Source organism: Microplitis mediator, chromosome 2 (genome assembly GCF_029852145.1).
Source record: "Microplitis mediator isolate UGA2020A chromosome 2, iyMicMedi2.1, whole genome shotgun sequence".
In the NCBI taxonomy this organism is placed as follows: Eukaryota; Metazoa; Arthropoda; class Insecta; order Hymenoptera; family Braconidae; genus Microplitis; species Microplitis mediator.
In genome coordinates, this window is record NC_079970.1 from 8,685,382 (window position 1) to 8,713,194 (window position 27,813).

General features: G+C 31.9%; 1 protein-coding gene across 1 annotated transcript; it reads left to right on the plus strand.

Annotated features, from left to right (window-relative positions):
* Positions 1-4,735: 4,735 nt before the first annotated feature.
* LOC130663885 (uncharacterized) lies at positions 4,736-26,219 on the plus strand. Its single transcript, XM_057463429.1, has 9 exons — positions 4,736-4,962; positions 9,160-9,341; positions 10,461-10,527; positions 11,246-11,304; positions 11,389-20,929; positions 21,018-21,415; positions 21,514-21,747; positions 22,350-23,298; positions 23,372-26,219. The coding sequence occupies exons 2-9, from the start codon at positions 9,184-9,186 to the stop codon at positions 25,601-25,603; spliced, it is 13,638 nt and encodes a 4,545-aa protein (XP_057319412.1). The 5' UTR covers positions 4,736-4,962; positions 9,160-9,183; the 3' UTR covers positions 25,604-26,219.
* The last annotated feature ends 1,594 nt before the right edge of the window (positions 26,220-27,813 follow it).

Below are 27,813 nucleotides of genomic sequence, written 5' to 3' on the forward strand. Positions count from 1 at the left end.
TTTCTCTTATTGGTTATCGTCCCAATTGGGCCTCGTGCTAGTTACTGTTGTAATCCTTAAGGCTGGACCGTACTAACCAAATTTTTGAATTCTACTTTTCTTTTAATTTATTAATCAATTATTTTATTATTATAGAAATCTATGTAGCTTCTGAAAAAAATGTGTAAGACAAACTTTTTTGGAAGATTTTCATCATTCGAGTGACGTATTTATTCAAAGCGTTGTTAGAAAAGTAAAATTCGGAAATTCAGTTAGTATTGCCCACCCTTGAGGGTCGGCAGTAATAAAGGAATTTTCAAATTTTACTTTTCTAATTTCGTTTTGAATAATTACGTCACTCGAATGATGAAAATCTTTCAAAAAAGTTTGTCTTACACATTTTTTTCAGAAGCTACATAGATTTCTATAATAATAAAATAATTGATAAATAAATTAAAAGAAAAGTAGAATTCAAAAATTCGTTTAGTACGGCCCAGCCTTAAGAGTATTCTCAGTGTCCCCCACTCTTTAAAAATGTAAAATGACTTTCAATTGTCATAACCGTATTAAAATTTTATAAATTAATTAAACAAAAATTGAAGCCTTAATTGAAAAAAAGACAACGTAGCAGAATTTCGCCTCGATATAGAATTTAAATAAAATTACTTACAGTTATTATCAATTAGGAGTTACACAAAATTTGAAAATTCGCATTAAAAAATTGATATGGAGATTTTATTGAAATTTATTTTCCAAATTTCGTTGGACTCCCAATTGATGTCAATTGTAAATAATTTTTTTTAATCTATACCTCAATCAAATTACTACTGCGCTGTCCTTTTTTCAATCAATGTTTTAATTTTTTATTTAATCAATTTACAAAATTTTGATACGTTTGACAATTGAAAGTCATTGAAAATTTTTAAAAAGTTGGGGGCGCTGTCTGCGAATGGCCTCAACTGTTAACTGATTTCGATATAATTTAAGGTCGATTATCACCAACTACATAATTTTAGTTCCACGTTGTAGTTAAATCCCACTGATGTCGCTACTTTGCCAATGGTACCGTAATGAGCAACATTTTCATTCGTTCACTTTTTCGACTATTCACCGCTTGCTGCTCTCTGCACAACTCAGATTCTGGTTTTCGTCCGACATATTGTCCACGTCCACGTCGTCATTTTCTTTACAAACATAAAGTAGAGGGACCTCTACCCTCCATGCTTATCTACATTTTACACACAAAATCATTTGTGAAATGGTGAGTGAGGAGAATCCATCGTAAATGTCGTGCTCCATAAGAAAATTAAAAAATATATATTAATTATTGTTTTATTGTTAACGTGTAGTGTTAGTTTATTTATTTACTGCCAACCCGTGATAATTTGTTTGAATAAATAAATAAATATTTTATTTATAAATTATTTTGTTTGGTTTTTTATTTTTTACGGTATATACATAAGTAGAATAGCACATAGTATACAGAAAACTATATCTTGTTATTTTATAATAAAATATAAGAGAAATAATTTATATAATAATAAAAAACTAACCCGATACCTTCCTCTTTTTAATTATTTAGTGTAAAACTATAACATATTTCGACATTAGGTACTTATTTATATATATATGAAATATTTATAAAATATATATAAAGTAAAAAGTAAAGTGAACTGTTAAGATGAGAAGACAAATGGTATTTATTAGTACAGTGGATTTCATTGACTGAACTCTGAAATAAGAGGTCGGTAAATATATATAGAGGAACTGAATAAAATCTATCAGTTGGTCGTAACTTGTGTGGGATAATGTTTCGTAATGTCTATCATATATATTAGAGTAAATAATAAAAAAATGTAGAGTAGATTAATCAGTTGGTTGTAAATAAAGTTTATCGTATGAAAACGGTATAGATATAAGATTTATCTAGATATGTAATAGATTAAATACTGAGGGTAAGTATTATTATCAAAGCCGGGAAAAAGAAGATTGATGTTGCTAAATAAAATAGGTATCAGTTATAAAAAACATTAGGTAAGAAATCGTGTAACGATGAAATAAATTTTTGCATGTTGGAACTACGTGACAAATTAATATTACCAGACTTATTACTATAATGTCAGCCATTATTGTGTCTAAATGCATGACTATGACCATTGGATATCTCGAGTCTGCGTTCTTTGGCTAAATTATACTAAGTTCAGGCCATTAAAATGAGTTCGTTGGATCTTTTACTATTTGTGCTAATATATATACATATATTTGCGGAACCGCTATTATTACTTTATTAAAAGGGTATTAGGTGTCAGTACTCGGGCTCCATTTTTACTATCGATTATTTTTTTAAATTAAATTTTTATTGCTACCAATAAGATTGTGGTAAAATAATATAAATTATTACATATATATAAATTAATAAATAAATGAATAAACAATTGTAATTAAATATGTGGTAAATAAAACAGTTTTAACTCTAATTTTCTATAAATTAATAACAGTGATTGACTTAAGGACATTGATTTTTTATTTTACAACTTATACAATAATTTTGATAAATACTCTGTGGTATGGCAGTAAATGGAGTCATTTGTCTGGTATAAATTAGAGCTAAATATGTAGTAGCTGTGCGTGATGTGTTTTTAAGGACCGATAAAATTCTACTTAGATTTCCGTGATTAACATTTAAATTTTTTGAGTTTTATTCATTAATTACTGATACAATTATTAAACATTGAGGGTTTTTGAGAACTAGTTTTTTTCGAGTAGTGTCGGTATACAGCTGAATTTCTTTTGTTTGCAAAGCTATGTACTGTTATAGAGTATCAGGGGAAAAAGAGATCTGCTCATCTACTGAATACCTATTGGGTTTACAATATACGTATGGATGGTTTAAGATTTCATGAAGAGAGCGCTGTAACAAGGGTATTTTTTCGGTAATAAATAATGTCGATTTTTAGAGAGCACACAATATAAGAATATAAAGAACGTTAGTGCGTGCTTAGACGAAAGTTTTTTTTCATTATTTTTTAAATATTGTGATTTAATAAGATATGAGTAACACTAGGTTTAGTGACATGTAAACTATTTGTTATTTAATTATGACTCAGTTATATCATCCACTGAAGAATTATAATAAACCCATTGTATATAGACTTTGATATCAAGATAATGTTTTACTAAGAAAAAAGTATAAGGCGCTACTTATTGGTAAGGAAATAATTAGTATATAAAACCATTGTATTGTGAGCACTGAATTTATAATAATCGGTAGAAAATACTTTGAGAAAACAAGCTTATATTTAAATGGTGCTCAAAGCAATTTTTAAACTATTTAATTTTCTCTGTCAACTATTTATTTAAATAATTTAATTGAATAAATACTTTCATACTCTAGAAAACACTTTTTTTTTTTTAATTTATATTGGGCATTATATATTGTTTCAGTAAGAGAAACTTATTTGAATTTAGACAAGTATTTTGAATTTAAATAAATGTTTATTTCGAGAAAATACGTTGTTTTATATAATGGTAGTTGCCATTTTCCAAGTAACGGCAAGCATTCATATTATTTTCGCTTACCATTTTTATAGTTTTATGGTGTACGTTATTAGCTTATTGGAAAATATACAAGAGATATATTGTCTGTTGTATTATTTATGCTGCTTAGATTTTTCATCCCTGTTTTAAAAATGTGATTTAAAACGATTCGTAATATTTTATTTCTGTAAGAAGCAGTATTTGAAGGGCTTTATTTTATTTGAAAAAATAATTCTTATCTTATTTTCTGATCAGGAATATAGATAAAATTTTTAGTTTCAAAAGATTTCATGTATTGATTATCACAGATTACAAAATACTATTTACAATGGTTTCGAATCTTTCAAATGCTTCTGTCTATGGAAATTTAATGTCCCTGATTAAGAAAAATTATTTGAAATGATTCAAAACAATTTGAAATAATTTGAATCGACTCGTATACAGATATACACTTAGCATGGAGTAAATCATTTTTCTTAATCAGGGATTATCAGATAATTTTAAATCGTATTTTCTAATCAGCGTATTAAAATTAAGATCGTAAGCCCACACATCAATTTTATAAAATAAATAGTTTTTGCATGATTATTCCCAATTATTGCTTTTGTTTTGTAATGCTAAATATGGGTATGGCTTTGATTTTCAATCGTGTGGTTTTTTATTTTATTTTTAATATAATTTGTGAAAATATTACGAGTTACATTACTTTTTGGTTTAACTATCACTATAATACGCGTATCCGGCTGTCTTGATAAACAAAATTGTCGACGTAATGTATAAATTGTTAACATGTCTTGTTTTACTTGATGACTCATTCGTTGTTACATATAAGACCAGTTCTTGGAAATTTTCAATGTACAGCTTGGAGCATTAGTGCCTGGTCTTTGGACCTGATCTAAAAGATATTCTGTTAACCAGGCATTAATGATCCAAGTTGTAAGGTTTAATATTTAAAGATGGCGCTGAAAATTCCGTTTTATAATATTCTGAATCCGAATTGGAGATGATAAAAAGTTGACTTATACGTTAAATATTGATCAAATTATTTCAACAAATATTCTCTATCTATTAAAACATATCTAAGTTGAGATGGAATGCATGAGATATGTACATATCTAAGTTTAAATATAAAAAAAGATACTTTTGGGTTTAATAATTCACTTATATAGTGTAAGTTACATAAAAAAATATTTAGTTTATTTAACGAACACCGGTGTCGCTATTGACATCCTGAAGGAGTTGCTGACCGGATGTAGTACCACAAAGCAAATGAATAAAGAAATTTATTCAGTTCATTCAGTCGGGATCAGTCTCTTAACCGTACTAGTTCTCTAGTCAATTTTTTTTTTAAGTTTTTCAAATTTAAAAAATATAAATTTAATAATATCGTTATTAAAGAAAAATAATAAACATCATTCAATAAAAACATTACACTAACTTATTAGGGTAAGTAAATACAATTATCTAGATAGTTTTTTTTAGGTATACGTTCATATGAGAACTCACGCTATTGAGTGAAAGGAATAAGACATGAGAGCCTAGGGTAAATGTTGGGTACTAGCGGGATCTATCGTCCATCGTTCGTAGTTCGCTATTCACTGTAAGTGGCCATCTGCTCCCAAGGTTATTATTGGGCTATACGACCATGTTTTTTACGAGTGTAAACCAAGTCGATCCTTAGTACATTTTTTGTGGCAAATAAAGTTATAAGATATACATGATAATTATGTCTAGATTAAAAAACGTGATTGTGTATTATTTTTATGTACATATTGAAATAAATATTCGGTAAATTTAGTAACATCGGTTTGCGTTAGTTTTAACAAATAATATTATACGAAATACGAAACAAAGGAATGTGCATTAAAACGTGGTGTCGTATATAAGATATGAAAGACTCAAGGGACGTACGCGTAACCGCACGCTTCGTTTTTGTTATACGTTATTCAACTTAAAGTTTTTTTTATGCGTTATAACATATAATTCAATGCGTGAGTATACTAATTAAAAATTTTTAAAACTCGAAATTCAATAAATTCAAAATTATGTCGAAATCATTTTTATCTCAATACAATAAATTTTGTTATAAAGTTACTTTGGATTATTGGTAAAAATTTTCTTCAACTTCTTTTTTATGGCTAAATTTATCGCCATGGTAAAAATTACACGGAAGATAATTATTTATACTTACTATATAACTTGATCTATTACATAACTTGAGCTGCCATTTTGTGTGTTGACTTGGAAAATAAAATGGTGGATGCAAAATCGATAAGTTACTAAATGCGTAAAAATTTTAAAACTTGAGATTTAAAATATTCTAAAAGTGATTTAATGTGGCTACAACTTATTCTTTATGACCTCTTCAGACCCAGGTCGCAAGGAAATTGAATTAGAGTATTTCAGTGTTGTTTTTGTGTTATGGGAAAGTCAAATGATACCCTGCTGTGTGAGAATTTGCACTTACTTAATATTCGTGAGGATTACGTCATTTATTAAATTATCCGCCACAATATGGTGTTACGAGTCTCCCACGCTAAAACCAAGTGTGTCACAAGTGTATTATTTTGGGATGAAAGTTACTGGGATATTTTTTCCTGGGATTTTATGACCGGGCACCTTATTTTAACACACGTAAAATGTGTTTTATGGTTAAGGCCATAAGCAAGACTTAGTTTTTTGTAGCCACTCATAACGCGTTTCTCGGTGTGTTAAATATCTATAGATTACTTCTGGGGGTTCGATGTTATTTAGCAAGTGTGTTAATTTCGACTATATACTTAATTTTAGAGTGCAGAATCGAAATACTGCGTCGAGTGTATGTACCCAAGGTCTGAAGAGGATAAAGATTACAGTTATAGTACATGGTTTGCTTAGGACAATAGCCATTGAGTAGAAAAGAAAAAATTTTAAAACCGGTTGATCTGGGCCAGCTTTTAAACTTCCCCCTTGTCTTGAGTTCTAGGAGCTTAAAACATTATTGTGAATACACTTTGAAGCTCTTCGAGGTTGACAATACTCTTCCATGTATTAGTTTTTTCGAGCTCCTTGAGCTTGAAAATAGTTGTCTTGGCTCGATCTATGAAAGTTCAAAAAATTAAAAATAATTCAAAATGAGGTCAATTTTAATTTTTTGGATTTTTTTTCGCCAATATCTTTTGAACTAATCAACCGATTTTGATCTTTAACGTTGCATTCGACGCAGTCTTCTTAACACTAGAAAAACTTATAGAACCAAGCAGTTCAATCGTTCGTTGGTTGCGCTTCACTGCCCACTTTCGTTGGTCGCCCTATCAAAAAATTCCCATAGAATCCAATTAAATGCGATAAAAACCGCATAGAAACCAATACAGTCTACAGGATTCTATGCGGTTTTGTCACAGTTGGGTGGATTCTATGGGAATTTTTGGATAGGGCGCGTCGCTAGGAGTCACCGTAGTGTTAATTTTCTTACAGCATTGCCAAATCTATTGACAACATATGAAACGATACTTAGAAACTCATTTAAATATGCTAAATAGATCAAAGAAAGAATAGCTAAATTGTTGAAAGCTAAAAAAAATTATTTTTTTTTATATAACAAAATGAACAAAAAAAGCGAGGAATCGCTCATAGCGCGACCAACGAACAGTTAACGATTCTGACGTTATTCGAAAAAACACTTTTATTCATTAAGGCGCCATTCAATGCGGGTTTTAAGTTTGAGAGCTGATTAGATTTTGGAATCAATACGTGAAGTATGATAAAAGTTATCCGAACAAAACATTTTATCAAAAACTTTGTTTTTAGAATAACACGAAGCGTACTGTTTTAAACGAGCGCAATTTTTTACAGAATCTAGGAATTAATAAGCCGTTCCGAATACGGCATCAAAGATCTAAATAGGTTGATCCGTTCAAAATTTATAGAATAATTACATACTTACGTACGTACGTGGGACATCATCTTGAAAATAGTTACAAATTAAAAAAATTTTTAATTTTCTTAGCGGGAAGTTAGAAAACGTGTTAGCTATGGGTGCATTCGGGAATGCTTTAGCTCTACTGTCGTGCTTAGGAAAAAGGCAGTAACTTCACTTACCAGGGGTTCGTACTTCTCTCTCTATTACACCCTGATTAAAAAAAGCGATTTAAAACGATTTGCAATGTTAAATGCCCATAAGAAGAGGGATTCAAAAGTATTCAAGGTATTCAAAAGCATTAAAAAGTATTAAAAATTTTTTATTTCGAATCGTTTTAAATCGCTTTTTTTAATCAGGGCACTCAAATCCACGAACAGTACTATCTTTGTTGCACTTGTGCAGTAAATAGAAACTTTGGCCGAGTTTTTCTCTTGAACAAACGAATATTGTCAAACAATTTAAGCGCACTTCGCTAGATTAGACAGTAGTGCATCAAAGTGCGGTATTTTGTATTTTGTATTTAGAGATTTTGTTTCCGAAAAAAACTCAGCCGAAAATATCTGATAACCCCTGTTACTGCCTTTCTATCTTCCCAATGTTAAATTAACATTGGGAAGATAGAAAGGCAGTATGATAAAGTTACAGCTTTCTTCCTAAGCACGACAGTCTAGCTCTCGCTATATGGCAACGCTTGGCTAGGGCTAGAGCATTTCCGAATGCACCCTGTTAATAACAAAATAAATAACTTCGTACTTGAATTTTTCAACTCAGGTTTTATTTAACTCATCCCCGTAAAAAATCCGTATTCATTATTATGATTAAATTGTATTACACGAGTGGATTTTTCTTGCTGCACGTGCATGATAAATTAAAACTTCAAAGAAATATTTTTCAACGATAAACTCGAATTTCTTAGAGGCTCAAATCTTGAAACTTTTATAACACTTTAAAATATCATTTAAAATTTTATTTTGTGTTTCAATAGTTATTAGTACATTATGTTTAATCGAAAATTCCTCGTGATTATCTTCGAAATTAAATCTACAAGTCAAATTTGAATTTAAGGTTAAACTTACAGAGTTAATTACGATGTACAGCTATCCCAACAAGAGAATGCCGATTGACTTAATTTAGGGGGTGGGGATACAGGAAGTTATAATATCAAGGTAGAGAGGGGGTGGTCTTTACTTCCGTGCAGTGCGGCCAAAATCGTGGGATATTTTTACCCCCTCTTGCCATTACACTCCATGCTATTTCACTACGGGAAGGGGTAAAAATATCCCACGATCTGGCAGCACTGCTGCCGTGCTTAGGAAGAAGGCAGTAACTTCACTTCTGCCTTCTTCCTAAGCACGGTAGTTTAGTCGGGACAGCTACGTTCTAAATACGGGTTAGTTAAAGTTACAATTTATAATGGAGAATACCAATCTAATACTTTCGGATACAAAAAAAGAGATATTCAAGTTCAGATATTGAAGCTTGCATTCAATTTTATTTTCAATCATATGAAATCAAAATGAATATATGATGAAAGCAAAAAATTGATTGTTAATTATTGAAGTACCTATTGCATTTACTCATGGCTCATTTCATACTAAAAGTATCATATGAAATAATGATATTCAACATTCCTAAACTCAAGATATCTGATTATGAAATTAGAACTACGTAAATCAAAAACACTACGAATTTCGGGCTTACATAATTATAAGATTTTAAAAACAAATTAATTTTGGATGCAGGTAAAAAAAAAAGTTGCTGTCAAGATGGACGAATACGACAAAAAGTTCGCAGAAATGCAAAAATACATTCCCTTTTTGGAAGTTATGATTGATAGACTTCAAAAAGTAACTGATTCTTCCCGGGCGTTACAGTTACAAAAAATGCAACAGCTTCATGGAATTTTAACAAGCAAGAAAAGAAAGTATGTTGATATTTCGATTGCACAATCATTACTATAATACTAACTTCTTATTAATACTTTTAAATAAATTTATCTTTCCTTGGAAATTACATTTCATAATTACGGGCGTATGCAGATATCGGGTTAACGAAACATTGATGAATGTGCAAACAATATATACGATCAATTATTCGAATAAAGCTGTTAATATTTGGATATCCGAAGTGTTTAAAATAATTTTATACATGTTATTTAAATTACAAGATTTTTCGATTAAACTGCTTAAATTATGAGAAATTAAATTCGGTTACAGTTATTTCCGATAATAAATCAAATGAAACCAGTGAACAATTGAGTATAATGATGGTAGAAAGAGTAATTAATTTAAATTTATTGTTAATCGTCTCTAAAGATTGAAATACTTTCTCATTAGTAGTGACAATACATCTTATAGTAATACAAGTCAAATTAAATAATATTGACTTTCAATTCAAAACCTGACCATTGTTACCATGCGTTCTAGTCTCTTTAATTTCATTAACTTGACACTTCAGTCTCGAATATTGTTATATTTTGTGTGTACGTATATTTTTATTTACAGTTTGTTATTAAGTGCACGCTTTATAAAGTTGAGTTTCTTTGCTACTTGTAATTTAAAAAATAAAAACTATATTTTGACATATTATCCTATATCAATCATTTCTAATGTCAATATGGATAAGCTTTAATCACACACTGAATTTTAAGGTTAAGTATTGAAATATAATTTAAATGAACTGCGATTTTGAATTAAACCTCTTAAAATTTTCTAAATTTAAACTGTTCGGATATTCAAATATCATTACGATTTATAGTTTTTGATTTAATTACCAGTATTTGTATATTACCTTTCACTTGGTATCTATTATATATTCAAAAGCTGATCTCAAAGTATTTTCACCTTGCACATGTACATCTGCTGCTTTGTAATTTCTGGAACCTACATACGTTTTATTTTTGTGATGTTTGTAATAAATTGTAACTATTTAATATATTACACGTATTTATTTAAACAAATATTCACTTATGTTTTTGTTACTATTTTTAAAATAAACTATGAATGAAACACGTAAGAAAAATTTTTTTTTTAACTTTTAACAGGTTAAAGCTTGAGACCCTGAAGAAATGTGAAGCCGTCCTGTTGAAACTGCACAGCAAAGTAGATAAGGTATTGCATTAATTCGCTGATGGTTTTTAATGTATACTAATAAAAGGATTTATTTGAATCAATTATAATTTTTTAGTAGTTCATTATTTTAGCGCAATGATAGTAATTGAGTGACTAACTTTTCGTGAACTAGGTTAGATGAGTAATCAGTTATTATAGTTGTCCCAATAAGGAAGTGTTTGTCCTACTACCAGCACTTAACATTGCTTTCCTATACCTCCATTATTCATCCTAGGTACACTCTTTCATTGGGACAGCTATAATTTGAGTAACTACAATTATACGAAGCCATCTATCGTCAATTTTTATTAAACAAATCTTTCTTAACTATTAATAAATCTGAATCATTGAACCAAAATAAATCCATCTATCAGTGTATAATTAAAACTATTTGTTTGTTAAATTTAACTGTATTGTTTCGTAAGCTGCATTATTGAACGAACATTTTTTTAGTAATGCGCTTTCTATTATTTGAAACAGAAAAATAAACTTTGCATTTGTGAAAATTTATTTTAATGAAATCAAAGTAGCCGTTAAATAGAGAAATTTTATCGATAAATTTTAATATTTTAATGGTTAGAGTGTATATAGAACTCACTATTCGTTAAATTTAACGAGTAATATTTTAAATAGCATGAGGAGTATTCATGTTTAAACTTTTTAGTTGTGTATGCTGTGTAACTTTAAATAAATATTCCTAATTGGTGAAAAATTTCAGGGCGCTAATGCATTGGCTTTTCCAGTTAAGAAGAGTGAGGGTACTGCCGAAATAACAAAGTAAGTTTTAATGATAAAATGAAAGTAATTAAAGACAGAAAAAAAGTCTTCGAGTAGATGCATGTTTAAAAGTATAATTTTTAGTGATCCAAAATTGACGGTGGAAGTGAAACTTGAGGAATCTCCAAATCAAATCAAAGAGCCGGACAAAGCCAAGGTCAAATCTGAAGCAACGCCAGCAGTTGGACAGCAAAAAGAAATAAAAGTAAAAAAAAAAATGAATGAAACTCCAGCAAGTCCAAGTCCACCAGCTAGTCCAGATCCAGAGAGTTCTTCAAATAATATTCCTATTGTAATTCCTACTGAAAGTGCTCCTGGATATGCGAGTAATGCAATTGATAAACCATCAAGTCCTGATCAATGTGAAACTTTATCTACGAAAAAACCAATTGTTATTCCTACTGAGTCGCGTCTTAAAAAATTAGATGATAAGTCGAACAGCCGATCTGAATTGCCAGCGGGTGTGACTAATTCTCCTGTAAATAGTTTTGATGAATGGTCTATGCTTGAAGCAAGCGAGAAATCTGCTAGTAAGCTCGGGCAGAATAATAAAGATTCGAAACACAATAGAAGGCATATGTCTGTTACGCCAAGCTCTTCTGCAGTTTCGAGAAAATTTAGTTCTCCATCGGACAAAAATTCTGACAGTGGTCTTTCAGATGTAGCAAAAGAATTGATTAAATCAAATGCACTTAAACAATGTAGGAATGAATCTCCTCCTGATCCTTTTAGATCTAAAAAGACTTCGACTCTATTAGTATCACCTCCAACTGATAGGTCTGCACCATTATTATCGAAGTCAGATTTAGCTGAGCTTCTTAACGATAATCCCACTAAAAATACAGAGAAAAGTGATAAGAAAAATACTAAAGAAAGATCATTTGTAGAAAATAGAAAATTAGACAATGAGAGAAAAGGAACAAAAAATCCTTCAGAAAGTATTGATAAAGATAGTGAGAGACGTTGGGAGGAAGTAGATAAGCATATTGTTAAAATGACACCACGAAACAATATACCTCTATCCAATAGCAGATCTGATTCACTTAAAACTGAGTTAAAACCGCAAACACATTCCAGTAATAATAAAAATTATATCGATAATTATGATCGGAATCCTCGACACTCTTCCGACTTTCGTAACAACCCCGATCCAAATGTTCAAATACCAAACATAAATGTAATAAAAAACGCATTATCTCGTATCTCCGAAGATGACTATGCCAATCTAGCAAATATCCACATACATAATGAGGGTATGACAAATGCTGATGACCGAAATTCAATGCATCACCGTCGAGCACCGTCACATCCATCTAATGACATGCATTCACATAGAGGTGGACCTTCAAGTTATTCCGGATCTGCAGAACCGGATTTCCGGCGAGAAAATTTAGATTCTAGATATCAAGATCACTATGATATGCATAGCAATCAACCACCGATGCACCAGCAACCTGGAGGAAATTCAGGATTTTGTGGTCCACAATGGAGAGGACAGAATCCAAATATACGCGGGCATCCAAACGGGTCTCAATTGTCTCCTAGACAATCTCATTATCAGCATCCTGGAAATTTACCACCTTCAGACAACTGGAATGTAGCAAATCCTGGAGTAGTAGATAGTTATTCTCCTCATCATATGCAAAATCAATATGGGCCAAATTTAAATCGTGGCGGAAGGTCGATGATGAGTCCTAATAACGAAATTAATTTTCCAGAAGACAGGTCATTGTCATCATCTCCTCACTCAATACCATCCCTTATGTCTCCTAATATTTATCCTCAGTCTAAATTTAATTCTTTTCCGCATGAGAATCGTCCCATTGAGCAGCCATTCGATCGTCCTGCTGAATTTTCACGTGGACCCGCCAGACAACCGTGGGAATCCTTACAAAATAGAACAAATGAAGCACCTTTTGAGAGACCTAATGAATACTCTCATGGCCCAGCAAGACAACAATGGAGTGGCCAACCGAATAGACCTAATGAGATACCTTATGAAAGGCCCGTTGAATATCCTCACGGTCCTTCCAGACAAGCGTCTTGGGATACTCAGCCCAATCGAACAAATGAACCAAACTTTCATGAAGTACCTCGAGGAAGGGGAACAGATGGCCCTTACGGCCGGCAAACTAATACAGATCTTCCGCCTTGGAATCGTGGTAACAATGACCCTCCTAACCGAGGAAGAGGTGGAGATCGTTTCACAAACGAAAGAGGCAGAACTGGAGACTCTTCTTATGGTGGTTACAATCGTCGAAGTGAGTGGGATCGTCCTCCTTCATCAACGGAAAATCCTAATCGTTTTGGAATTAGAGATCCGCGTTATCGGTCAGAACCAACTCCTCAACAACCCAACAACTCAAATATTTCAAATGTAAGAAGAGATCCTAGATTAGTAAAAGATAATAATTCTCAAATTCCTACAATAAGTAATAAATCTAAAGAAAATCCATCGTCAGTCTCACGAGATCCAAGGCGAAGAAACTCAGAAACTAAGGAAACAAATAAATCACCAAATCCAAATAATATTGTGCTTACTAATAAAAGTAAAGTTGTTGAAAAAACAAAAGACACTACAATCCGCGATGATTCAAAATCAAAAAAACCTTCTGTTGATAGTAAACCGAGTAATGAAAATACTATCACTGAAAAACTGAAAAAAGATATTGAATCAATGAAATCACCGTTACACAGTCTTTACGGTGCAATAGATACTACGGCTAAAACCGGAAAAGGTTATGGCCTTCAAAAGTTTAAAATACCAAAAATTAAGAAACCAATAACACCTCGTCCCCCTACTCCTCCGCGACCAAGTCCATCACACTTTGAAGAAAAGTGGGATGTAGATGTTGCAGCTGTAAATGAAGAAATCGAAAAAACCCAAAATGATACAAGTGATAAATTACAAGACGAAAAGAAAATGGAAGTTACAAGTACAACTGAAGAATCTTCTGAAAATTTAAAATCTATAAGTCCAACTGGTAATTACCAAGGTTCTCAAATGTCAGAAGCAGAGGCGACAACTAAAGTTGTGTCTATGGAAGTCGATGAAGATGAAAATCCTCCAAAAGATATAAAAGAAGAATCTGAAATAACAGTTGATACTTCTACTGCTTCAAAAGAAACTGAAATTAAGAGTCAATCTACTCAAGAAGATTCACTAAAAGTAACAGAAACTGTTACTCAAGAGCTAATTGAAGCTTTAATTAGAAAATCATTGGAATCTGGTGAAGGTAAGAAACTTTTAGAACAAGCGAAACTTTTAGAAAAGCTTGGAGAAGCTTTTAATGCCAAAAAATATAAAAAAATAAGGAAAATAATAGATTCGGAATCTGAAAGTAGCAGTTCTGATGATAAAAAAACAATTGAGAGTCGTAAGAAAATTTTAAAGAAGAAAAAGCCTGTTATTGAATCTGACAGTTCAGAGGAAGAATGTTTAGCGAACAGACTTGATACTGTAAAAGAATCGCCACCAAAAACTCCTGTGAAAGACCGTAAGACTAAAATTGATACAGAAACTAAAATTAATAAATCAGAATCTGATTCAGATAAGAAAGAAGATGCTGAATTAAATACAATTGTTGATGAAGAAATACTACAGGATGATGTTGAAAATAAAGAAGATGATGAACAATCACAACGCAGTGAAATTGAAGAAGTAAAGAAACAAATTAAAACACCTGTTAAGAAGAAACGAAGAGCAAAGAGGGCTACAGTGAAGAGGAAAACTAAAAAAGTTGAAGAAGTTATAAATGACGAGATTGAATTACCTAAAGAAGATAAAGAAGAGGAAGTTACCAAACCTGCTGGGAAACAACGAAAACAACGAAGACGAAATTCTTTGGAAATGTTACAAGAAGATATACGTGAAATGTTTATTAGTGAGGGTGTAGTAACTGCAACTGGTCATCGGATGTGTAGATTAATAAAAGAAGCACAAGGTAATTTACCATCTATTGAAATTGATGATAAAACAAATCCTCTCGTTGATGCAAGTTCATTAGAACTTTTAAATGAAATGAATTCAGACGAATGTGAATTCAATTTAAGATCTCGATCTCGAAGTAGTAGTAAAAGAAGTAAAACTCCCGATGAAGTGGCATTTAAACCCAAAGAAACTAGAACACGTAGATGTACTACTAAACTCTCGAAAGAAATTATAAGTACTTCTGACAGTGACGACGATGATGATAACTTAGTTTTACGTAATACTAATTCGGGCAGGAGATCAAAAGATCCTTTAGCTGTAAGTCCTACTTCTGATGATAATTTAGATGATTCTGGGCCTACTCTAAGAAGAAGTGAACGAGTTGCCTTAAAAGAACCTCGTGTCGTAATAGAAAAAACCGAGCTATCAAAAATAGATTCTTCTAATGTATTTGATACTTCGTCTGATGAAAGCTTTGGTATTGACGTCACTGAGTTGACCGCTGCCGTTGATATTTCATTGCATCCTGAACGTAATTTAGCTGGGCAAGGAGCTGGTTCTTCTAAAGTTTCTAAGAAAAAGCAAATAAAGAGAGCGAAAAAGACAAAAAATAAAAAAACTCTTGATGCAACTGATAGGAAATCTAATAATACTCCTTTAACATTTGATGATGACGCCAGCATTGCTTCCGACGCTTCAGTAGCAAGCAGTAATGCATCTGCTGTCAAAAAATCATGTAATCCAACATCGACTGACACTAATGAAGAATTAATTACTAACATTATTGGAGAATTGGCTAGTGATAAAGAAAAAGAGTTGGTTAATACAAGTGTGGATAAAGTTACTGATGTTGATAATGATGAATACATGGATACTTCACATGGAGGAATTAAAAAACCCCAGCCATTAAAAAGAAAAAAGAAACGGGCATCATGGCAAATGGGTGTCGTGCCTAAAAGTAAGAAGAGAAAAACTTGTCAAACAACTAATGATTCATCAAACTCCACTGGAGTTACATCCGAAGACACTAAAAATGATTCCGCAAATATATCTAACGAGAATGATCTTGATAGCGGTGATTTAACATTAAATGAAAATAAAGATAAAACGAATACAAAAGCACTATCTAAAATTATTGAAAAGAAACAATTGTCTGTGACAATTGAAAAAATTCAAGATACTGTTGAAGAACTACCTTACCCAGAAATAGAACTAAATCAGTTGATCGAATACGCATGGACTGGACAAGAACGATACAAATGTCTTCTGTGTCCATTTAGTGGTAAAAATATTGTTCATCATTATATACATAATCATCCTAAAAATGAAACTATGATTTCACGATTGACTTTATTAGACGCAAAACGTGCTATTGATGAAGCTAAAGATGAAGAATTTATAAAGTTGTCTGAAAAAGTAAACAGTGGACCCACCCGAAAATTCATCTGTAGATTTTGCGCTTATACTTTTGAAGGAGAAAAAAATATTGCTATGGAACATTTCTATGAGCATTGCACAACTCATACTGGTGAGTACAGATTTTCGTGTAAGTGCAAGTATCAAACAACTATTAAATCTTCAATGCGAGCACATTATTATAAAATATGTCGGAAAAGTAATGAAAACTTTGCAGTTTCTATTCATGAAGATCCAATTCCTTCTGAGGAATATATTCCTGGTTATTTATGTTCTCTCTGTAATTTCATTCAATTAAAAGAACATAATATTAAAAATCATATTGAAAAAATTCATAAAAGTAATTCAGATATAGAAATTATTAAAATTAATATGTCTGGATACTTAAAAGTTAAAGATAGTGTCGATTTTGATAGATCATTCGGTGAATCAATGACATTAAAATATGAATCAGATTCTGCTGAAGAGAATGATTCTAAAATTAAAAAAATTGAAAAGGATAAACAAGAAGCTATAAAAACTAACGATGATGTAGTTGAAATTCTTTTGAAAAATAGTTTGGCTGAAAAGTCTGATCCTATTCAAGATGATGGTGATAATTCTTTATCAAAAAAACTAAATGCATTTGTTTGTCCTCCCGAACTTGAAAATAAAGAAGTTGAGATTCAATTGGAGCGTAAGAAAAAAATGCAAGAAATTGCTGATAACATCGGATTGAAAATTCAAAAGGATACTAATGAAAAAAGATTTTCTATTATCGATGAGCTGAAAAATAAAATGACGACTTCAGAAACACACTCTGTATCAGATAATACTAACGTAGAAGATGGTGAATATTTAACTCTTCATAATGACGAAGTCACTGAACGAGTAGCTAACGATGTATCAGAACTTTCAGCAACTCAATTAATTGATGCATTTGATGAAGAGCCAAGATTTAAATCGGAATTTATTTCTCAAACTTCATCTTCAGTAATTCATCATACATCTACCGAATCTTGTGGTGAAAATACATTAAAGATTGATGAAGAAGCTGATGCGATGAGTGTTGAAAAATCTGATAAAAAAATGAAAGATCCGCTTGCATTATTTCATGATGATGCTCAAAAAGATTGTAATAGTGAGTTAGAAGAAGCTAGTGATTTTGAAGCTGCAGCTGATGTTAGTAGACCTTATGAATCTGATTCAAGTGATGAAGTATCAGATACTGAAATCCAAACGGCTGTTAGTTCTTTACTTAAACAGACTATAAATACATCAACAAAAGTACCAATGATGAATACTATTCATCGTTTAGCAGCACAATTACAAGGCGATAAAAGTTTCACTGCTACTAATTCCGAAGAAACAACAAAAGATACTGAAGATGACGCTGATAATGACTTGATGGAAACAGATGATACTTTTATGAAACTTCCGATAATTACAAATGTAGTGAGCGAATCTGTAGAAAAAGAATCACCGGCCCAAGAACAACTTTCGGTGATAAAACAAACTGATGATAGTGCACCAAAAAATTTCATTCGCTTACGTCGGCTTCCTGGAGATTTACTTTCTACTGGAGATTCAGATTCTAATAAAAAGATAAGTTCTGAGAGCTCGTCAGTATCTTCTGTAGACTCTCCTACAGCAGAAACTGGACCAGAAACAACCGTTTCAAACCCAGAAGAAAATGTTGTACAATCATCATCTGATATTGTACATTCTGGTGAAGAAGAGGGTTCCTTTTTAAAAATTGAAAATGTTGTAAGCCTTGCACCGTCTTACGGTAATCCTAGTGATGAGCCACCTCTTGTAACTAATATAAGAAAAGCTGTCGGAACATCACCAGTAACTTCGGCTAAGTCGGTTCCTGTGTCAGTACTTAAAAAAGTAATGACTCCGAATATTTTAAAGAAATTCCGTCCGGTGAATAATGTAGACGGGTTGTATTCTCTACCTGTATCATCGACTTCAAATACAGTTACAGTTCCTCGGCCAACTTCGTCGACTCCTGGATCGAAAAACTTTAAAATTGTGAAAGTCTTGAGACGGGGATCAACAATATTAAAACCAAAAGATCCGGGTCAAAATACTGCTGCATCAAAATTGAAAAATCCTGATGCATATAAAGCAATGCTAACAGTATCCAAACTTCGGCATTTATACAAATGTATGTCTCGATCGTGTAGCTTCTCAACAGATTCATGTGATGCATTTGGTAAACATTTCCAACGTCATGCGGAATTTAATAGTAATCAGTCATCTGATGTATGTGACTACCAAAGGTGCGCATATTGCGATGATTTATCAAAAACTTGGGAAGATATGCAAGCTCACTATAAATCAAGACATTCGTTTTGTTCATTTCAATGTACCTATTGCTTTTATCGAGCTTTTACTCAGTCTTATGTTGAATTACATCAAAAAACAAGACATCCTGGTAAACCTATTTCCGTTATTCTTGGAATGCGAGACTACCATCCAGCTGAAATGATTGACAGACGTGAACATGTATTACCTTTTATATGTAAACACGAATGTAACAAATTATTCTATGTTCCTGAAGCTTTCATTGCTCATTTAAAAACAAAACACGGTTCAACATTAGCACTTTTTAAATGTCACCTCTGTGAAACTACTAATTTTAAAGCCGAATTACTTATAAATCACTACAAAATGCACGGAATTTATAAATATCAATGTTTATATTGTCTTTCTGGAGCTGATGCCACAATAGAACTTCACAATCACTTGGGTACTAGCCATTGCAATCGTCCACCAAAAATACTAGAAAGATCGTTACCACCTCAGCCTGTCAGAGATAAAGATGTTTTATTACAATTAATTATTAGAAATCTTGACGATAATTACAAGTGTACTGAGCTTAAAATTGTAAATGATGGAGACAATAATACTAAACAACTTAAGACAATTCGTCCCAAGCCACCTGTACAACCAATTATTTCAAATAGTATTATATCTGGTAAAAATCAAGTCGTCCCATCGACCAGTAATATTAAAATTACTGGATTGGCTAAGCCTCCAATACCAATTTTACCACGACCAACTAATTCAGCCAATCAACGTTCATCGGTTAAAGTTATTGGTCCTCGAGATATTATTAGTATACTTGAAAATGATCGAGATTCAAATGGTCAACCCATTCAACTTACTGCTAATACTAAAGAAATGATTATCAAAGAATCAAACAATTTTAGTCACAATGGAGGTATCACAGTTTTGAAAATAGCGGAAAAACCATTGGGTTCTTTGAAACCATTACATGTACCGCGAACTGATAATTCAACAACAAACTCGGTTAAAAATAAAAATATTGATTATTCTTCAAGCTCTAATTCAGATGCAATGTCAGCAATGCATCCTGAACCTGAATTAGAACTGCGATATGTTAGTGATCAGTTAAAAACACAAATAGTTAATGCCGTTGATCCATTGAGCATTCCTGATAATCCAAATTGTCAAGATGAATTTATTAATACAAACTTTTTTGATAACAATGAAATATTGAAGCCTACAGAACAATCATTGTTAAATTTTGATAAAAATGAAGTTACTAAAACTCCTGACAATGATGATACTAATAATAATAACAATGATGATGATGATGATGGTGATGATGCTGATGATGATGATAACGATAGTGATATTGAAATTTTAGAGTACATTCAGCACTCAGACAAAACAACAAATAAAACAAATGATAATCAATCATCTGTACAATCAACATCTGGAGAATCAGAATTTAAACCAAGTATTGAAAAGATAGAATCATTAAATCCTGAAGATTTTAGAAATACGATATCAGAAGATAAATTAGAATTACAGGATTTTAGTAATGCTGATAATTCAACTGCAAATAATTTAACAGAAAAAAGTAATACAGGTGCTAATAAAATATTTAAAACACTTGATGATATCAAGCATACTGGGTATGCAGGTACTGATCTTTACAAATGTGGATATTCTGCATGTGATTTTAGTGCAGAAGTACCTGGAGTTTTAAAAGAACATATTATCCAATGTGAATTGGCGAATGAAGCAAAAGAATTATTTTGTGTTCACTGTCAAAAACGATTTTTTAAAATTGGATATCTCTTAGATCACTTTAAATCACATGGATTAAAACGATTTGAATGTTCACTCTGTAATCAACGTTTTCCTGTATCTCATCAAGCTGTCAGTCATATGAAAATGAAACATAAATCTAATCATAGAATGTTACCAGCTGATCCTACTAACCCATCAGAAAATGGTCTTTTTATTCTTCATGCTTGTGTAAGTATTTTTGTAATTGATTAAAATTATTTAAACAAAAAAAATAATGTGTATTTTATTTATTTTTAAAATATTTTTCATATTACAGAAAAATCCTGTTAAAATTAAAAAAGGTAAAATAAAAGGTAATTCTAAGAATTCAAAAATTGAGGAAAAAATAAGTTTTAGTCCTGCGGATATTGAATCATTACCTCGACAAGCTATTTATCAACGTGAAGTACAATGTGCTGTTTGTCCATACAAAACAAAAGTTCGTACAAACATTGTACGGCATTTACAGCTTCACGCTACTGAAGAAAATGTCCCTGAATCGGGACCAGTTAATCCAGTGCCATGTTTAGATAAAAAGGAAAGAATGTTTGATAAAATGGTTAATTTAGCGAGCAGTTCTCATCAAAATGGTCGTATGAGTACTGGCGCACCTAAAGAAACTGTATCACAGAATGAAATTGAATCTCTACCGAAATTTGTTCCAGAAAACAAAAGGTAATTGATGTGAATATAGCGCCTTAAATTTATTATTATATTTTATTAAAATTTTCACTATTGTCAATTCAATAATAAATAATAAATATTTTTTTTAGGTATATCTGTAGTGTATCACTCTGTAACTATATAACTGTCGAAGAATCGACGTTACGAGATCACATGAAAGCTTTACACCCTGAAGAGCAATACTTTCGATGTCCTCACTGTCCTACACCATCGCCCGGGCAAGATTCTCAGAATATAATTATTGATAAGATGGGAGTACACTTGAAAATGCATGACACAAAATTATATAAGTGTTCACATTGCAATCATCATCACTATCACAGGTTTGTTGACACATTCTATTCACTATTTATTAAATCACCCTAGTAACAATTGTCTTTCAAAAATCTTTTGAGCAAAATAGTTTGACAAGTTTCTTAGTACAGAGTTTTAAAATTATTATGCAAAAGAGGTAGGTCAAGTTTCTGTTTATAGACTGGTGGCAGACTTGCGCAAGTTTTTAATGAAAGATTCTTAAGCAATTGATGTTGAAATCTGCTGGTTAGATCTGCAGTAAGTCTTGTGCCAGATACTTCCTCCAGGAATTGGAGACTTTTTGAGTTCTTTGAACGAGACGCGCTAAAAATACGAAAGATCATTGATGTCATTTTCCTAACTCTTTTTTTTACATTAGTACCTCTTATGATATTACGGTGCAAGTTTTTGGAGCCATTACCTCTCCATCAATATTTTTATAATTCTAGTATGAGGAATCTGTCGGAGATAATTACCTAAGATTGAAATAAATATAATAAACTAGAATGTTGATAACATTGTAGACAATAGTTGCTCAAAATTGCTACTAAAATAACTTTTATATTGTCTTTATTTTACTATTAATTTATCTATAATATTTATGTATAATTTTTTTTTTTTCTTTAAATAGACATGTGGTCGAACGTCATTTAACAGATAAACATCCAGAAAAAAGACCATTTGTAAAAGTAATACGAGAAATTGAAAATGCAGAAAATAGCCAGCCAACAACTTCACCAGAGGAAGCTGAAGATGGGCCATGTGATAAAGACGGAAATTACTGGAAATGTAATTTATGCGAGCACAAGTGTGCGTACAAACATGAAATGGCATCACACATGATATCCACTCATAATGAAAAATCTCAGTTTAAATGTGGACTTTGTATTTTTAAAACACCATCAAAGATGTCTTTAGAGCAACACATTGTTTCTAAGCATATTAATGATGATAATGTAGATTACACATTAACTTATGAACGAGTTAAAGGCACTAAAAAATTTGTTGAAAGTACCGATCAAATCTCTGTTGACGAGCCTTTCGATACAACACCACTGTGGCGAAGAGACATGCCAAGAATCCGACACATTCGTGGTATTCTTTATGAAGATGAACCGACATCAACTTCTGAAGCTTCTGGTAAAGCATCGAAACGTAAAAGTGATGCAGAAATATCTTCAAAGCCAGCTAAAATAAAAATTAAATCATCATCTTTAGATGGCACACCAGAAAAAAATAAAATTCAGTACAAAATTAACGATGTAGATATAGATTCATCAATAAATACATCTGTGCAAGGACATTTCGACCTTGCACTGCTTGAAAAAAAATATGGCTCCTATGGAAAACCTGACGGTGAGCGTTACACCTGCACAATATGTAATTCATATAAATCCCGATATCGTCAAGACATACGGGATCATATATACAGAGAACTTCAATACTGGCGAATGCATTGTAAATCATGTGGATATATGGCTGTATCTCATTCTTATTTAACAAAACATGTTAATCGAGTACATAAAAATACTAAGCCTGAGATTATTGCCATTCAACCTAATAGAGAATTAGAAACTTGGGTAAGTTTTATAATTATTATTTATTTTAATATTTAATTTCGAATGATGTAATGTTATCTAATTATTTGTTTAGGTACAAACACTGATAAGCAAACAATTAGCAATTATACGTGGGTCAATGAGTTCTCATGATCTGGATAGTCCCGGTAAAATATTTGCTAAATCACAAGTTAAATCTAAGGTAGATTATAAGAAAGTTATACCGCCTACAATAACTTTAGAAGATTCAGATAGTTCTGTAGTACCACCAGCGACAATGGATACTAGTGTTGAAAGCGCTAAAAAAGTCGATCTTACAGAGAAAATTTCAAATATGCAGGATGTAAATAGTGGTACTATGCATATTGATTCTGATTTCAATGATAATGATAACGATGATGATGATGATGATGATGACAATGCGCTTGTTATTGATAGTAAAGATGATTCTACTATTGAAGAAAATAAGAGCAATAAAGTAATAAAAATAAGTGCAACAGAAAGTACTTGTACTGAAACAAAATCGGAACCAGAGAAGTCACTTATTTGCAAGCATTGTGGCGCTAAATTTTCAAGATGGCGTGGTTTTAAAACACACGTTGGAATAAATCATCTTAAACGTTTTAACTTTTTGTGTCCTTACTGTGATCGAAGTGTTAATTCTGAAGTAATGATGCGTCAGCATATACGCAACAAACATCCTGGATGTCCTGAAACAATAATAAATAATCCTGCAGCAAATGGTCCAGAGCTTACTGATGAATTTTGGGAGCGGGAGTACGGTTTAATACGACAAAAAAAATCTAAAAAACGTAAAATAAAAATAGCTAATACAGAAGATAAATTTGAAAATAATGATAAAGTGGGACCAGGAGATATTTGTGTAGTTTGTGGATTCACAGCAATAAATGCAACTGGTTTAGCGGCTCATATGAGAGCTCATGCCAAGAAGCATACATTAAAATGTGCCTACTGTAGTTTTACTGCTAATTCTAAATCCGATGTTTGGCAACATTCGGAAATAAATCATCCGTTAGAGGATTGGAAAGCTGAAGAAATAAATACACCTGGAACATCAGACCAGCCACCCCAACAGTATACTAAAATTCGTAATGAACAAGATTATAGTAACGACATTGAAGAAGAAAAGGTTGCAAATCCTAGTAATATTGAATCTATTTACGACTGTTTCTATTGTAATTTACGAAGTTCGTCATTGGATTCAATAAAAAAACATTGGTGTAAGATTCACAGGGATTACAATGAAGCTTCTAAATTTAAAACAGGAGTACCATTTCGTTTTAAAGAATCTCTTGTAAATAATTTATCTATTCCAAAGTTTATGAAGTGTGGATACTGTCCAAAAAAAGGTTCAATAGCTCTTATGCGATTACATTGTCGTAAAAAACATCAAAATTTACCGCCAAAATTTTCTGAAGCAGTAGATAAATCTCGAGATATTTATATTTGTAAATGGTGTAATGAAGTTTGTGAATCAAATACTAAAATGAATCATCACAATATGTGCCATTCGCACTTACCTATACGCTTTAGACGAGAGGAAGAAATATCAGCAGTCCAAAGAGGATATGCTTGTACTGTCTGCGATTTTAGTAATGTTTCTCTTATGCGAGTGAAAAGACATATTGGTAAGCATTATGATAATTACAGATGCAAACGATGTGATGAAAACTTCCCTACTATAGCTTTGGCTACTCAGCATAGTACTAAAGAACATCCAAGTCTCGCAGCAGCTATAGAAGGAACTATCTCTAATTTAGACTCCTTATTGGCTGGCATTACTGAAACATATGTTACTAGTAATTCATCAACTAACAGTGGTAATGATGACACTATTCCATCACATGAAATATTCAGAAATCTCGGTGTAGCTAAAAAATCTACTACCAAACAATTATTACGACCGTCTACAGGATCTGTCGTTAGAGCTGTTGCTAAAAAATCAACGCACCCCTTGCCTAGATATCCCCCTGGTGTTGTATTTCCTATTGATGATTTAGAGGGTGATTTAGATGGTCAATCTTCAACAAAATCTGAGGGTTTCAGTTATTATGGACTTCCAAGGGAACCTATTGATTTATCTAATCTAAGCACTACGATGACTGTTGGTAGTTTTAAAACTAAAATTGAATGTACAGCATTAGCTAAACTTTTTAATATTGATCCAAATGTCATTTTGACAGATATTCAAACAGAACAAAAATATTCCTCTCTTATACAGTATCAGGCACCATCGCCATCATTACAACAACAACCACAACCATCATCGTCATTATCATCACTGCCGTCACCCTATTCATCATAAATAGTTTATAACTTTAATTAATAGTATTTTACACACCTAGGGCAGTAAAATTTGAGATATTTCTTACTTTACTGCTCAAGGAGTGTATACTATTTTTCTCCTCGACGGAGGCGGAAAGCGGCAACTTCGTTTTGTACAGTGGGACGAAAGTTGACGCTTTCCGTCCGGAGGGGAGAAAATTATTTTATTTACATTGTAACATTTTTATGTTAATGACAGTTAGTGTAATTATGTCTCAGCTAATATTTTATTTTATATTATTTTAAATCTGCAAGCATTATCCTAAATTGTAGTTAGTTATTTAGGAAAACTAAATAAGTTGGAGCGTGTTGTCTGTAATAATTGTTAATGTTTATCAGAATGGATAAACTGTAATTAACATTAATAATTAATTTAACACATAATCAATTCCATGTTTGTAAAGATGATAAATTTCATTTTCTGCTCCAATTTTTTCTTTAATGCTGTCTATTTTATGTAAAGTACATAAAAATACAGTAAAATATGTAATGTATTATTTCAGCTCGTAAAACGAAGACTGAACCAAGTCTGGCAACAGTTATGTACATATTGTATAACATGGAAGTTTAAACAATAAATATTTTTAATTTTTATAAGGAAACGTTTGTATTTATTTCATGAAAACCTATAATACTCTATTATATTTAAAAAGAGGCATCAAGAGTCATCAATTTGAAACATGCCTTGCGACATTGAAATAGTAGATTAAGCTACATGTGGAGAAAGGAGTGAATTATTTGACAATTGTGATGTTGCAATATGAGCTTAAATTGTTATGTCGCATTCGCATGACGAAGACTATAGTCCACGTCGTAGGCGAGTGGAATACAACTACAAGAGTCCTCATGTGACTGTAATATATCCCGTAGTTTTGCAGGTCCGCTCAAAGCGACCAGTCATATATCTACTCAATGACAACTGTTTGGTAAAATTTAACGCGTAATATTGTTGGGTAGAAGCTGAGTAAAGATTTTCCTATAATAAAATTTAGATGAAATTTATGTGAAGCCAAACTATTCGTAACATGATTGGTCGACAGTAAAAAAAAATATACTAACGACACAAAAATCTACATTAAAATAAATATATGAAAAACGATACACGCGCGCTTGCGCGCAAAATATTACGCTGATATCACTTACTAATGTGGCTATTGGTTTTAAATAGACCTATCATTTTGCCTTCGTGATCAAGCAAAAGAAAACTGCAAAATTATGAAGCATTTATCGCATGTGTGCGGTAAAGTAAAAAAATGTATAGTTTCGTCTGAATAAGTTGGGACGGTTGAGACCATTGAGACAGTGCTCGAAAACTGAACTTTTAAAGCAGGTGTGGCAAAAAGATACTTAAAAAGTTATAAAAAATTGTCATGAGACAAAACTTTTAACGCAATTTGATCGAAACTGTATTGGTCAGTCAACTAGATTTAAAAATGTCCTTTAAATAAGAAAAGACAATCAAATTATGAATAAATTTTTAGGACAAATGAAGAATAATTGATTTAAATCGGCTGTAAAATTTATGAAAAAAAGTTAGTTTTTGGATGGATTAGAAAAAAAACAATGTGGTATGTCAGTTTATTATTGATGGTTGCCATATCATGAATTTGATAAAAAAATCGAAGAATAACATAGAGCAGGCCAGATAGGCAGTTCGTCTGTAACTTATCGTAAACTCGCAGCTGAAACTTTCCCAACTTTCGCCAACTTTCCCAACTTTCGCCAACTTTCCTGCAACTCGTTGGCGTGAGCAACAGTTTATGGCGACTTGTCGCTATTAAGGGTGGGCCGCACCTAACGAAATCCTGAATTTAAGAATTCTAATTACTTTTTGAATATTTATGGGACTCGGATGATGAAAATCTTCCGAGGAAGTTCGTCTTCTGCTTTTAGTCGGAAGCTAATAAAATTGCTGTTATGATAATTATTTAATAAATAATTAGAATTCTTAAATTCAGGACTTCTTTAGGTGCGGCCCAGCCTTAAGTTAAATGTTAAACGTTGGGCGAGTAAGTAGTTGCCAACGACTTGACGGAAACTTTCTCTGTCAAGTTGCCTTCATGTTGCGGCTGCATATTGTCGCTAAATTCCTGGAAAAGGAAGCCAGTTTGTAGCCAGTAGTTAGATAGTCAAATGTTACCCTAAACTTGACGACACATTAATCGAAATTGTTCCTCCGTAACTTAGTTG